The sequence below is a fragment of the Mustelus asterias genome, chromosome 24, assembly GCF_964213995.1.
Source record: "Mustelus asterias chromosome 24, sMusAst1.hap1.1, whole genome shotgun sequence".
Lineage (NCBI taxonomy): Eukaryota > Metazoa > Chordata > Chondrichthyes > Carcharhiniformes > Triakidae > Mustelus > Mustelus asterias.
Window position 1 is genome coordinate 30,554,830 of NC_135824.1, and position 15,213 is coordinate 30,570,042.

The window sequence follows — 15,213 nt, forward strand, 5'->3', positions numbered from 1 at the left end:
ATGGATAGAATTGAAAATTGGAAGCTCAACCCAGGTTAACAGGACTCTGGGATTGTGCATTGTTCATCTTAAACTAACAGAGAAATTGGAACATAGAATCAATGGCTATAGTGAAGTTTGCAGTGGGAATTGAACAAGATGGATTCATCTTTGCCAATGCCAAGCTGAACATAGTTCTTGTAACTTATATGAAAAGGCGATGGCCTAGTGATATTATCACTAGACTATTAATCCAGAAACTCAGCTAATATTCTGGGGACCCGGGTTTGAATCCCGCCACTGTAGATGGTGAAATCTGAATTCATAAAAAATATCTGGAATTACTGATCTACTCTTGAGCATTGTCGATTGTCGGAAAAACCCATCTGGTTCACTCATGTCTTTTGGGGAAGGAAATCTGCCGTCCTTTTCTGGTGTGGCCTACATTTGACTCCAGAGCCACAGCAATGTGGTTGACTCTCAACTGCCCTCCAAGGGCAACTAGGGATGGGCAATAAATGCTGGCCAGCCAGCAACGCCCATGTCCCACAAATGAAAAAGGAACCTACAGGACTCGTGTGGGACACACAATTGGGCAACCCACTGATGGCTGTGGGGCCAAGGATGTTGGATGTAGTGTTCACTTGTTCAGTGTTTGATTATGGGATCTGCTTACTGCATATGCTCACTGTGCTTGATTGGTTAAGCCTGGCTATGGACTCGAAATTAAACAAACTGCAGAAGTTGCTGGAAGCCGGAGCTGTAAGCGTGATGAATAAAACCTGTTCCACACACAGAAAATAATGTAATCTGTGCATTTATAAAATATACAATATCAGAGAAAGTTTACTTTTCAACTCATTGTAAATTACATTAAGTCTCCATTCACCCTATAAAAAAAATCCTGATGTTCAAAAACAATTAAACTGCCACCCAGAAATAATACCACAAGACATATCGTACAATTTAGAATATTCAGAATTCATTCGACCAATTAATGCCTAATATTTGTTTGCTATCTGTAGGCTCTTGAATTCTGTGCATTTTCAATGCAATTGGATGAAGTTGCTCTTGCAGTCTCTGATGGACAATATGCCTACGGTCACAATGGGAGGTAAGGTTGCATTTTTATAAGATTGTGTGCTGAGAAGAGATAAAGTTGAACTGTCAAGTTGTTGGCACAGCAGAGGATCGTAGAGAAGAGAGTAGAAAAAGTGGACAAAGGTGAAAATGGTCACCCGCTGTTGATTGTCATATTAACCTGAACCATGGCTCGAATTCTCCAAATAAGGTGGCACGGTAGCACAGTGGTTAGCACTGCTGCCCTCACAGCGCCAAGGACCCGGGTTCGATTCCTGGCTTGGGTCACTGTCTGTGCGGAGTCTGCATGTTCTCCCCGTGTCTGCGTGGGTTTCCTCTGGGTGCTCTGATTTCCTCCCACAGTCCGAAAGACGTGCTGGTTAGGCACATTGGCCATGCTGAATTCTTCCTCGGTGTACCCGAACAGGCACCGGGGATTTTCACAGTAACTTCATTGCAGTGTTAATGTAAGCCTACTTGTGACATTAATAAGTAAATTTCAAAACCTCACCCGTGGCTGGGATTATCCGGTCCCGCTGCTAGTGAATGAAGATTTGGCTGAGCGCCAAATTCTCTGTTCTCGCTGGCAGTGGTAATGGGGTGGGAGTGACGGGAGAATTCCAGCCCATAACTCAGATTTGATAGTAAGCTTTCTATTTGTACCAAGGGCTTCATTAAGTCTTGAAGTATAAGAGATTTTAAGAAAAGTGGCGGAGTTGGAGAGGGGTGGGGGGAGGGTGAACCTTCCGTAAATTGGCCAGATGCAGATTATAATCTTCCTAACTTGACCATTGACTGAGTAAATGTTTGGCTGTGAGGTAATTGTAGCAAAGCACAGCCTTTTCTAATAAAACCTTTGTTTGTACAATTTCTAAATATTTAAAATATTAATGTTCAAACGGTCTTTCTCCAACAGGAAGTTGTTAATATATTTTCTGACCAATCAACATCCTCGTTTTCTGTTGATCCTTTAAGACATTGGATGGATTGCTTTTCATATTCATTGTGTAGCGCAGAAACAGATTCGATTTGTGGGTAGCAGCTTTTCTTAATGACAACAGAGTAAGATTTGCTATTTGTTAGCACTTTCCCCAACCAATCTGCACCTTAAAGCACTGCAGAGACAATGAGGTAATGACTGTTACAATGTAGGAAACACATCAGCCACTTTGCACATAGCAAGGTCCCAACTAATATTGAAATGAGTGGACAATCTGTTTTTGTGATGTGGATTGAGGGATAAATATTGGTCAAGACACCAGGGATAACTCCGCAGCTCTGACGAAGGGTCATCCAGACTCGAAACGTTGGCTCTATTCTCTCTCCGCAGATGCTGTCAGACCTGCTGAGATTTTCTGTTTTCGTACCTGTTCTTCTTTGGAATAATGCCATGGAATATTTTACCATCAACCTGAGAGGGGAAGATCGGGTTTCATTTTAATATCTCATCCAAAAGGCAGCGCCCACTTCAGTGCCGCACTCCCTCAGTGTTGCACTGGAGTCACAGCTATTCTCGAGTCCTGCACTGGGTCTTAAACCCACAATCGTTTGACATAGAGGCAATGGTGGTAGCAATTTAACCATAGGCCTTTGACAAGGTACCGCATGGTAGGTTGTTGCATAAGGTTAAATCTCACGGGATCCAGGGTGAGATATCTAAATGGATACAAAATTGGCTTCTTGACAGAATGTGGAGATGCCGGCGTTGGACTGGGGTGAACACAGCAAGAAGTCTCACAACACCAGGTTAAAGTCCAACAGGTTTATTTGGTAGCAAATACCATAAGCTTTCGGAGCGCTCGCTGCTCCTTCGTCAAGGAGGAGCAGCGCTCCGAAAGCTTATGGTATTTGCTACCAAATAAACCCGTTGGACTTTAACCTGGTGTTGTGAGACTTCTTCTTGACAGAAGCCAGAGGGTGGTTGTAGAGGGTTGTTTTTCAAACTGGAGGCTTGTGACCAGCGGTGTGCCTCAGGGATCAGTGCTGGGTCCACTGTTATTTGTCATTTGTATTAATGATTTGGATGAGAATATAGGAGGCATGGTTAGTAAGTTTGCAGATGACACCAAGATTGGTGGCATAGTGGACAGTGAAGAAAGTTACCTCCAATTGCAATGGGATTTTGGTCAATTGGGCCAGTGGGCTGACGAATGGCAGATGGAGTTTAATTTAGACAAATGCAAGGTGATGCATTTTGGTAGATCGAACCAGGGTAGGACTTACTCAGTTAATGGTAGGGCGTTGGGAAGAGTTACAGAACAAAGAGATCTAGGGGTACATGTTCATAGCTCCTTAAAAGTGGAGGCACAGGTGGATAGAGTGGTGAAGAAGGCATTCGGCATGTTTGGTTTCATCGGTCAGAACATTGAATACAGGAGTTAGGACGTCTTGTTGAAGTTGTACAGGACATTGGTAAGGCCACACTTGAAATAGTGTGCAGTTCTGGTCACCCTATTATAGAAAGGATATTATTAAGCTAGAAAGAGTGCAGAAAAGGTTTACTAGGATGCTACCGGGACTTGGATAGTTTGAGTTATAAGGAGAGGCTGGATAGACTGGGACTTTTTTCTCTGGAGCGTAGGAGGCTGAGGGGTGATCTTATAGAGGTCTATAAAATAATGAGGTGCACAGATCAGCTAGATAGTCAATATCTTTTCCCAAAAGTAAGGGAGTCAAAACTAGAGGGCATAGGTTTAAGGTGAGAGGGGAGAGATACAAAAGTGTCCAGAGGGGTAATTTTTTCACACAGAGGGTGGTGAATGTCTGGTAGTAGTAGAAGCGGGTACAATTTTGTCTTTTAAAAAGCCCTTAGATAGTTACGTGGGTAAGATGGGTATAGAGGGATATGGGCCAAATGTGGGCAATTGGGATTAGCTTCGGGGTTTAAAAAAAAAGGGCGGCATGGACAAGTTGGGCCGAAGGGCCTGTTTCCATGCTGTAAACCTCCATGACTCTATGACTCTATAGCAGACACACAATGTTCCAGGATGTCCTTCACTGATTGTATGTTTTTACCACGTGTGTTTTTATAAGGTGATCACCCCTCACCCCTTGTGCTCACAGACATGCATGAGCTCCCAGTTCAGCAACACCCAGATTTTAAAATTCCCATTCTTATTTTCAGATCCCTCTGAGGCCTCACGCCCTCTGCATCTCTGTAATTTCCTCCAGCTCTGCAATCCTACATGATCTTTGCACTCCTCCAATTCTGACCTCTTTGTCATCCCAGGTTTCGGTTAGTTTGGGAAAAGGCTGCTCTACTTCCAGCTGCCGAGGCCCTTAGGTCCAGAGTTCCTTCCTTAAATTGCTCTATCTCTCTTTTTTTATCTGTCGCTCTTACTTGATGAGGCTCCGTCAAACCCAACCCTTTGACAAAGCTTGGCTCACTGTCAACTTTTGTTTGCTAATACCATAGGGATGTTCCTTGGGATGGTTTGATTTGATTTGATTTATTATTGTCTCATGTATTAGTATACAGTGTAAAGTATGAATGGTATGCTTTGTCTGTATAGCGCGCAAGTTTTCTTGCGCGCTATACAGACAAAGCATACCATTCATAGGGAAGGAAAGGAGAGGGTGCAGAATGTAGCTAGGGTGTAGAGAAAGATCAACTTAGTGTGGAGTAGGTCCATTCAAAAATCTGATGGCAGCAGGGAGGGAAGAAGCTGTTGTTGAATCGGTTGGTATGTGACCTCAGACTTTTGTATCTTTTTCCTGATGGAAGAAGGTGGAAGAGAGAATGTCCGGGGTGCGGGGGGTCCTTAATTATGCTGGCTGCTTTTCCGAGGCAGTAAGAAATGTAGACAGAGTCAATGGATGGGAGGCTGGTTTGCGTGATGGATTGGGCGACATTCATGACCTTTTGTGGTTTCTTGCGGTCTTGGGCAGAGCAGGTTTGCTACATTAATGATGATGTATAAATGCAAGTTGTTGTTGTGCTTGGCACGGATTTGAACTCTGTCAGAAATTGTACATGTACCCTCCAATACTTCATTTCACCGAGCAATTTAGATTTCTATATTTTGCTCAGGCACTTGGGGAGATTCTGCCGATGATAGGGTTCGCATTTCTACTGAACAGATCTGACCCCTGGGAACCTCTCTGACCCACGATATGGTATTACTAAATGTTTGTTAGTTTATACCATTATAATGATGCTACCATTTTGTTAAAACTCTCACTCACATCCATTAAGTTTAACCAAAGGCCACACAGTGTTAACAAAAATGATGAAAGTGGTCGTATGGAGGATAATTTACAGTAAATTAACGCTGCCCTGGGAACATTCCTTTCAAAGTGAAATGTAAATGTTATACTGGCGAGTGCGTTGGCCTTGGATCCAGACCAACGTCGAAGAACAAAGAAGTGAGTCTTTCATCAGGACAGACAGCTGGAAAGGAACAAATAATAATTCTTTCATTTTACTACTCCTCGTAAATGCTACCTCAATACCTTTGTGATTACACTGTCTCATCTCATTAGCAAAGCAACTTGTAATCTCCTAATGAAATTGCTGAAGTGTGACTTAGTGGCAGAGCAGTATTCAGTAATAGAAAATGCCTCACAGAGCTGGATCACCACACATCTGGATGATGATACTCTTAACTGTGGCTAATGCTGTGGAATCATGTGATGGTGGCTAGACTTAATCGACATTGTGACAGTCTCATTTCTCAATGTTAGATTCCCTGTTGAGCCAGTAGAGGTTTACAGTGTGGAAACAGGTCCTTCGGCCCAACTCGTCCATGCCACCCTTTTTGTAAATCCTTGAAGCTAGCCCCAATTCCCCGCATTTGGCCCATATCCCTCTATACCTATCTTACCCATGCAGCTGTCTAAATGCTTTTTAAAAGACAAAATTGTACCCCCATCTGCTACTACCTCTGGCAGCTTGTTCCAGACACTCACCACCCTCTGTGTGAAAAAATTGCCCCTTTGGACACTTTTGTATCTCTCCCCTCTCATCTTAAACCTATGCCCTCTAGTTTTAGACTCCCCTACCTTTGGGAACAGATATTGACTATCTAGCTGATCTGTGCCCCTCATTATTTTATAGACCTCTATAAGATTACCCCTCAGCCTTCTACGCTCCAGAGAAAAAAGTCCCAGTGTATCCAGCCTCTCCTTATAACTCAAACCATCAAGCCCCGGTAGTAGTATTATATTTTCTTTAAATGTTATCTACTTGCATAACCAGCATGTTCCAATACATTGACCTAAAAGCCATTTTACCTTCCACTTCTGAATATTTACTATGTACTCAGCCCTAACTTTCTGAACCCGATTGTGTTTGTCTTAACATTCTGGTTGGTTAAATTAAGTGTACATTCGCAGGAGGAGAGGGTATGCCTTTGTGTTGCAGGGCCTGGCTGGTGATAGTGAGCTGAAAGATAAACCTCACCAGAAGTATTGCTGCATTCCATATCTATCATTTGTTCCTGAGAAAGTGAAATTCATATCGTGGGGTCAGTCTGCCAGTATGCACACTGTGAGTCTTGGCTTGGGATCCTTCATTCTGCTGCTGGCAGCCCTTAATGGAAGCTCCACCTCATTCTGCAATAACTGATGGTCACTTGAACTACCAACCAGAAGGACACGGCTAGCAGTCACACGGGAACACCACCAGCTGGAAGCTCCCCTCCAAGTCACTCACCATCCTCAGTTCATTTGATTTATTATTGTAACATGTATTGTGGCACAGTGAAAAGTATTGTTTCTTGCGCACTCTACAGACAAAGCATACCATACATAGAGAAGGAAAGGAGAGGTTGCAGAATGTAATGTTACAGTCATAGCTAGGGTGTAGAGAAAGATCAACTTAACATATGATAGGTCTATTCAAAAGTCTAATGGCAGCAGGGGAGTAGCTGTTCTTGAGTCGGTTGGTATGTGACTTTTGTATCTTTTTCCTGACGGAAGAAGGTGGAAGAGAGAATGTCCGGGGTGCTTGGGGTCCTTGATTATGCTGGTTGCTTTTCCGAGGCAGCAGGAAGTGTAGACAGAGTCAATGGATGGGAGGATGGTTTGCGTGATGGTCTGGGCTACATTCACAACCCTTTGTAGTTTCTTGTGGTCTTGCTCACAGCAGGAACCATACCAAGCTGGGATACATCTTGAAAGGATGCTTTCTATAGTGCATGCATTGGAGTTGGCTAGTACAATTGTATTTGACCCAACCTTCTTGGCAAAGTTCTCTGATTTGGGAAGACTCCATATCCTCCTTCTGCGCTTTCCGGACTTCTTGCAGCTTTTGTGAAGAGACTGGCAGGGAATTCATTACGGTTGATGTAAATGCTCCCATTTTGGAAGTAAGTATGCAGTCGTGGGTAATGGTGTGAACCGCTGTACCTCTGGATAAGGCATCAGTCATGATCTGTGACTTTCCTGGCACAGAAACAGCTGTAATTCATAATATATCAATCGAAGCCTGGATCTTTGGATGCATGGGGGCATTTTGACAATCTCTATGAGATTCAAGAAGGTGCTCAACTCTGTATGGTTGGTCCCAATTTGGAAAGGTAAACCCATCGTGTAGTTGGAGAATCTCTCTGCAGCTCATGTCACTGTCAATGCTTCCTTTGCTATAGTTGCACAGCACTGCTCCATTTTAGTCAATGCTTCAGAGGCAAAGGTTATAGGCTTCCTGTTGTCATTCTTCTGGGTTGGAATGAGTACAGCTCCAGGGTCTGTTGAGGATGCATTGGCAGCCAATACTGTGGGAAGGTTTGGATCATAATGTGCTAGGACATTTGAAGGGGACCAGCCTTTCCTTGATACATCGAAATGTATTGGTTTGCTCAGTGCCCCAGAACCACAGTTGGTTCTCATGTAGAAAATCTCTGAAAGGTTTGGTAGTGGTGGCTAGATTTGGAATAAATTTTCCCAACTGATTGACTATCCTGGGGAACCTCTGGACATCAGTTACACAAATAGCTTGTGGAAAGATGCTGGTGGCCTTTGTTTTTTGAGAGCCTACCGTGAAACCCCATTTACAAACGATCTGCCCAAGAATTTGAGGGTGTTTTTGGAAAATTCACATTTCTCATTGAAGGTGAGGCCTGCTTCTTATATGGTTTTGTGAATCTTCTGAACTCTGCAGTCACACTCCTGTCCTCTGGTTCATTGATAAGCACATCATCCATGTGCCAAAATGACTCCTTGTTTACCATCGAGAATATTTGACATGGTTCACTGGAATATCTTTGGAGCTGATGATATCTTGATGGTAAGTCGTTTTTTTGACGCAATTGTATAGGGCATTGGTCAGGCCACACCTGGAGTATTGCGTGTAGTTTTGGTGTCCTTATCTGAGGAAGGGTGTTCTTGCTATAGAGGGAGGACAGCGAAGGTTTACCAGGCTGATTCCTGGGATGGCAGGTCTGTCATATGAGGAGAGACCAAGTCGGTTAGGATTATATTCACTGGAATTTAAAAGAGTGAGAGGGGATCTCATAGAAACTTATAAAATTCTAACAGGTTTAGACAGGGTAGATTCAGAAAGAATGTTCCCAATGGTGGGGGAGTCCAGAACAAGGGGTCATAGTTTGAGGATAAGGGGTAAACCTTTTAGAATTGAGGTGAGGAGAAATTTCTTCACCCAGAGGGTGATGAATGTGTGGAATTCACTACCACAGAATGTAGTTGAGGTCAAAACGTTGCCTGATTTCAAGAAAAAATTAGATATAGCTCTTGGGGCTAAAGGGAGCAAGGAATATGGGAGGAAGGGGGAGGGATCAGGATATTGAATTTGATGATCAGCCATGATCAAAATGAATGGCGGAGCAGACTCAAAGGGCCGAATAGCCTACTCCTGCTTCTAGTTTCTACATTTCTAAAACAGAAGTGTCCAAACGATAAATGTGAATAACAGCCTGGATTCCTGGTTGAGAGGTATTTGTCAAAACCTATTTATTTTATTTTAATTTTTATTCATGGGACGTGGGCATCGCTCGCTGGCCCAGCATTTATTGCCCATCCCTAATTGTCCTTAAGAGTCAACCACATTGCTGTGGGTCTGGAGTCACATGTAGGTCAGACCGGGTAAGGATGGCAGATTTCCCTCCCTAAAAGGACATTAGTGAACTGGATGGGTTTTTACGATAATCGACAATGGTTTCATGGTCAGACTCTTTTTAGCATCGAGTGTGGTGAAGAGGGTGCTGCAGACAAGTTTTACCAAGCGGTCATCTGCTGACTCCATGGATTTCTCTCTGGACTGCTTTGTTTAATTGCATGAGATCTTCGCAAAGCCTCAACTGACCATTCGGTTTGGGGACTGTTACGAGCCCCAACACCACCAGATTGACTCCATGGGTAGGGTTAGGGTTAGGGTCGGTAACATGCCTCCTCTATGTGGTATTCTGCCTTTGACGCTCGACAGCAGTGAAAGTGGTACCCTCCTGGAGATGAATGAACATTCCAGCAGAGCATCTGGAAGCAATGTGATATGGCATCCATTTGTGAGCTTGCCAAGCCTCTGGATGAGCTGTAGGAATTCTTGGCGGAATTCAGTCCTGTTGTCTGGTTGCAGGAACTCATCTGCTTTTTGTTGAATGCCCAGTTGGATGCACGCATTTGTGCTGTGTGAAGAGATGCTTTGATTATGCAAGATATGGAGGATATCTGCGACGTATAGCCACCCCCCCACCGCACCCCCCCCCCCCCCCCCCCCCGCCCCAGCTCCCCCACCTCCCCCCCCACAACCTGGCATGATCTGACCGATTACTTGCAGATTCATTCCACTTGGACATTGAAGTTTGAGTCTTGATGGCTGGTCAGGAATTGTGTTGAGCCATACCAAATGATCAGGCAGTACTGAAACACCAGCTCCAGTGTCAAATATAAACTCAGCTATTAACCTTTAACTTCCAAAGTGATGGACCAAAAGTCTTGTTCATGGTCCTTTACTTCTCCAAGGAAATGAAGAAGGCATATGGCATGCTTGCCTTTATAGGACGGGGCATAGAGTATAAAAGTTGGGGTCTGATGTTGCAGTTGGAATACTGCGCCCAGTTCTGGTTGCCATACTACCAGAAGTACATGGAGGCTTTAGAGAGGGTGCAGAAGAGGTTTACCAGGATATTGCCTGGTATGGAAGGGCTTAGTTATGAGGATAGATTGGGTAAACTGGGGATGTTCTCACTGGAAAGATGGAGGATGAGGGGTGACCTAATAGAGGTGTATAAAATTATGAAAGGCATAGATAGGGTGAACGGTGGGAAGCTTTTTCCCAGGTCGGTGGTGACGTTCACGAGGGGTCATAGGTTCAAGGTGAGGGGGGGGGGGGAGGTTTAACATGAATATCAGAAGGACGTATTTTACACAGAGGATGGTGGGGGCCTGAAATACGCTGCCGGGCAAGGTGGTGGAGGCGGACACACTGGGAGGGTTTAAGACTTATCTAGATAGCCACATGAACGAGGTGAGACTGGAGGGATACAAAAGAATGGTCTAGTTTGGACCAGGGAGCGGCGCGGGCTTGGAGGGCCGAAGGGCCTGTTCCTCTGCTGTATTGTTCTTTGTTCTTTGTTGAAATTTGTGATGGCATCTATTTGCCGACGCTCATCATCTGGAGTGATCTGTGTGTCGTATCTATTTTGTTGCTTACTTCCCGTAGTGGAGTTTTTAGTTTGACAGAACCACTTACAGGCCAAAATTTTACCGCCGTGCCCTCCGCAGGAATCAGAGCGGGCAAGGGGCGGACCATGGAAAGGTCCGTTGACCTTGGGCTGCATTTTACAGTTTTGGAACGAGCAAGGCCATAAAATCCCACCTATAGTGTCCCGTCCTCCCACATCAGAGACATTCTGCGCTCCCTGCTGGGCACTCTTGGGGTCTGTGATGATTCTTTTGTGTCGCAGTGTAAGCATTTCAAGATGGCTGCTGCAGGGGGTACCTGCCCTTTCGGCCATTTTGGTGGATGTTTGAGTGGACAGAGCCACCACACTTGGGCCTAAGTGACTAGCCGTCCAAATCTTCGGTGTGTCAGCGGATGAGAGGCTGACATTTCTTCCTAAGCTCAGCCTGCCTAACATATCGAAATGCACATTCAAGTGTTAGGTTATGCTTTTGTGTGTAAAAAGAAAACCTGGCAGCTCTGCGTTGCAGACTGTGATATCATGGGGTCATGAATAAGTTCATCTTTTAATGGTCCATACTCACAAGCCTGGTCAGTAAGGAACGATTCAACGGATTCCACTGGCCTTTGAAATCACTGACTAAACCTTGTTTGCTCGGTTATGAGGTTCAGTCTCAGAATAAAAAGGCTTTTAGGACAGTTTTGAAGTTTGTGGAAGTCTCATAGAATCATAGAAGAATCGTAGAATCCCTACAGTGCAGAACGAGGCCATTCGGCCCAAATTCTCTGCACCGACAACAATCCCACTCAGGACCTATCCTCGTAACCCTATGTATTTACCTTGCTAGTCCCCCTGACACTAAGGGATAACTTAGCATGGTCAATCAACCTAACCCACATATCTTTGGACTGTGGGAGGAAACCAGAGCACCCGGAGGAAACCCATGCGAGACACAGGGAGAATGTGCAAACTCCACACCTGGGCTAGAATCGAACCTGGGTCCCTAGTGCTGCGAGGCAGCAGTGCTAACCACTGTGCCACCATGCTGCCCACTTCTACCCACCGTCTCAGAAAGAAATCATTGACAATAGGCTTTGCAGCATAGAGGAATGAGCTAACATGTTGCATCTGCCCTTTGGTAAGCGACTTTACTGCTTGCCTCCTTCTTAGCTATGTTTGCGAACTCTTCTTTCAATCAGGTTTTCTTCCAGTTTCATGCCATGGGTGTTCCACTGATGGCACCAACCCTTCGTTAGGTTGGTGTACTCACCATTGCCACTATGTTTCGCGTGCCCGTTGCGTGGTCTATCTTATCTTGAGCAACTGTGGCCTGACTCCGTTACTTCAATCTACTTTATTTGCAATATATATATTTGATGAGCTACAGGTAGGCACACCTATATTGAGTGATTTCATTGAAGCCTACAAAATACTTAAAGGAATAGAATAGATGCAGGTATGGGGCATGATTTTCCCAGCCCGCTGCGCTGCTCGAGTAGCACGGGGCCGGGAGATACCGGTGGGAGGGTTGATACAGGAATTGCGACCAGCCGGACTTGACGTTCCCGAGCCATTTTTATGGTTGTAATCAGCCTTATGCCAGGAAACAACACAAGGCTGGTTACCATATTGAAATTGACATTTGTATCTCATTAGTGAGCCTGGGACGGTATCGTCCGGGCTCGCTAATGTTTCCGACCGCACCAGCGAGGATTAAAGCTGGTCCCCAGCAACAGGGAGCAGATGTTATGGTCTCACTGGTGGGGGCAGAGCCCATTGAGTCCCGCCCGGGAGGTCGGGGGAAGGGGGGGGGAGTGGTTGCCCCTTGGGCAGTGCCAGCTAGCACCCTGGCAGAAACCATCAGGCGGCCAATGTGCATGTGCTGATCTCCCAGTGGCCCATTCAGCACTATGATGCCAACCTCTCTGGCAGGCTTAGGGCCACACCCCCAACTACCGGTATGAATCCCCGGCGGACTCTTGAAAATAAAGTGCCGGAAATTCAACTGAATGAGTTCGCCCCAAAAAACGGGCGGGAAAATCTCCTGTTTTCCTGCCCATTGGGCACTTAGTCTTTTGGGGGGAAAATCGCCCCCATGATGTTTGCCTTGATTGGGGAATCTAGAACTGGGGAGTCAAAATAAGGGGGATGCCACTTAGAACCGTGTTTAGAAATGTCTTTACTCAGAGGGTTGTGAATCTTTAGAATTCTCTACCCCAGAGGACTGTAGAAGCTCAGTCATTGAGTATATTTAAAGCAGAGATTAATTGATATCTGATTATCAAGAACATAAAAGGTTATGGGATAGTGGGTATAAGAGATATTGAAGTATCCGATCAGCCATGATCACATTGAATGGCCGAGTGGGTTTGATGGGCTGAATGGCCTACTCTGGTTCCTGTTTCCCTACAAACAATTCCATCTTGTCTCCAGAATAGCTCATTCATGACTACTTGAGTTACTGTTACATTATGATATACATCACTCATTACCATGACTATTCTATTAACCTATTATACTACAGGAGGGATAAAACTAGGAGGCACAGTTTAAGAATAAAAGGTCCCCCTTTAAGATAGAGATGAGAAGAATATTTTTTCTTTTAGAGAGTTGTGAATCTGTGCAACTCTCTTCCCCAGAGATGGGTGGAGGCGGGGTCACTGAATATTTTTAAAGCAGAGTTAGATAGATTCTTGACTAACAAGGGAGTGAAAGGGTAGGCTGGAAAGTGGTGTTGAGATCAGAATCAGATCAGCTATGGTCCTATTGAATGGCACGGAGCAGACTTGAGGGGGCTGAATGGCCTAATTCATATGCAAATGGAGTCCAACAGCAATATTGAAGCATTGATCTTTCGGGGAGTTTACTGCACCAAAGATTGTTTCAAATCTCAATTTACAAAATCAGGATTATATCGTGCAGAATGCAGTCATTTGGCCCATACTGCCTATAGTGGCTCTTTAAAACTTCACCTCATGGCAATAATAATGACTCCAATGTCTCCACAACACCTTCTGATTCTTTAAGTGAAAGGGTGAAGGGAAGTGTTGGGAAGCTGAGAAACATTAAACATTAAACAGTTTCGTTAAACAACAAAACATATCTTAAAGCTATTAATTTTATCATTGAGCTCTCTATTGATTCAAACATTGTGTAATAGTGTTAACGTTTTCAAATTTGCTAATAAGTCATTCATAAGGTTATCCTGTTCTTCCACAACCATACCCAGAGCTATCAAAGACTGACACCTGGAGTAGGGACAACTGAGTATCTTCAACACAGCCACGTATTCTGCAGCATTTCTCACTCAAGTCTTTGAACTCGAAGAAATAAAGGGCAAACACCAAGTTGAACTGTATTTATTACCCAGGATCAATTTGAAGACTGAACTAAGCAGCATGGTGGCACTGTGATTAGCACTGCTGTCTCACAGCACCAAGGACCCGGGTTCGATTCCAGCCTTGGTCACTGTCTGTGTGGCGGTTGCATGCTCTCTCCGTGTCTGTGTGGGCTTCCTCTGGGTGCTTCGGTTTTCTCTCACAGTCCAAAGGTGTGCACGTTCAGTGGATTGGCCATGCTAAATTGCCCCTTAGTGATAGGGGGATTAGTAGGGTAAATATGTGGGGTTAAAGGGTAAGGGCCTGGGGGGATTGTTGTTGGTGCAGGCGTGATGGGCTGAATGGCCTCCTTCTGCACTGTAGGGATTCTATGATTCTATAGATTTCCCAGTCATCCGTCCACTAAGATTAGGTCAAAATTTAATGCTGACCACTATATAGCCATTACAAATTTGGTTTCATAGAATCATAGAAACCCTACAGTGCAGAAAGAGGCCATCTGGCCCATCGAGTCTGCACCAACCACAATCCCACCCTGGCCCTACCTCCATATCCCTACACATTTATCCACTAATCCCTCTAAACTACACATCTCAGGACACTAAGGGGCAATTTTAGCATGGCCAATCAACCTAACCCGCACATCTTTGGACTGTGAGAGGAAACCGGAGCACCCGAAGGAAACCCACGCAGACACGAGGAGAATGTGCAAACTCCACACAGACAGTGACCCAAGCCAGGAATCGAACCCAGGTCCCTGGAGCTGTGAAGCAGCAGTGCTAACCACTGTGCTACCGTGCCGCTCAGTTTGATACTGTTTGCATAGCAACAAAGGAAGGCTACCCATTTTAAACAAGTTCCTTATCATTTAAGAAGAGGGTTATGTGTTTGTTTCAGAGTAACTCCCTAGAGGGTTGACGATTGAGAGGTAATTTGATTGAGATTAAAATTTGATAGGCCCGGTATAGAGGAACCATTTCATCGAAGCTTACATACAAAAGAAAGAGACATTTCCGTGTGAAGATAGTGTTCTCCTGGTCCCTCGTGGCCCAGCTAATTCAGCCAGTGTCTACCCAAGTCAGCTTCAGGTAGCGGCAGTACAAATAGCTGAGGTGGCATGATGTAGAAAGGAGGACATCCACCATGTCTTCCCGTTCCTGATCGTTAATTCAGTGAGCCTAAAGTGAGATTTTCACAGAGTTTGAACTTGGTGCTAGATCAGCTGCACGTTGTGAAAA

General features: G+C 44.8%; 1 protein-coding gene across 1 annotated transcript in view; it reads left to right on the forward strand.

The window, feature by feature from the left end:
- Positions 1-15,213, forward strand: part of fkbp16 (FKBP prolyl isomerase 16) — a 168,558-nt gene that overhangs the window by 39,475 nt on the left and 113,870 nt on the right. The window contains exon 4 of the mRNA XM_078241000.1: positions 1,005-1,093. Within this exon, the coding sequence (XP_078097126.1) occupies positions 1,005-1,093 (89 nt within the window). The remainder of the gene's footprint in view (positions 1-1,004; positions 1,094-15,213) is intronic.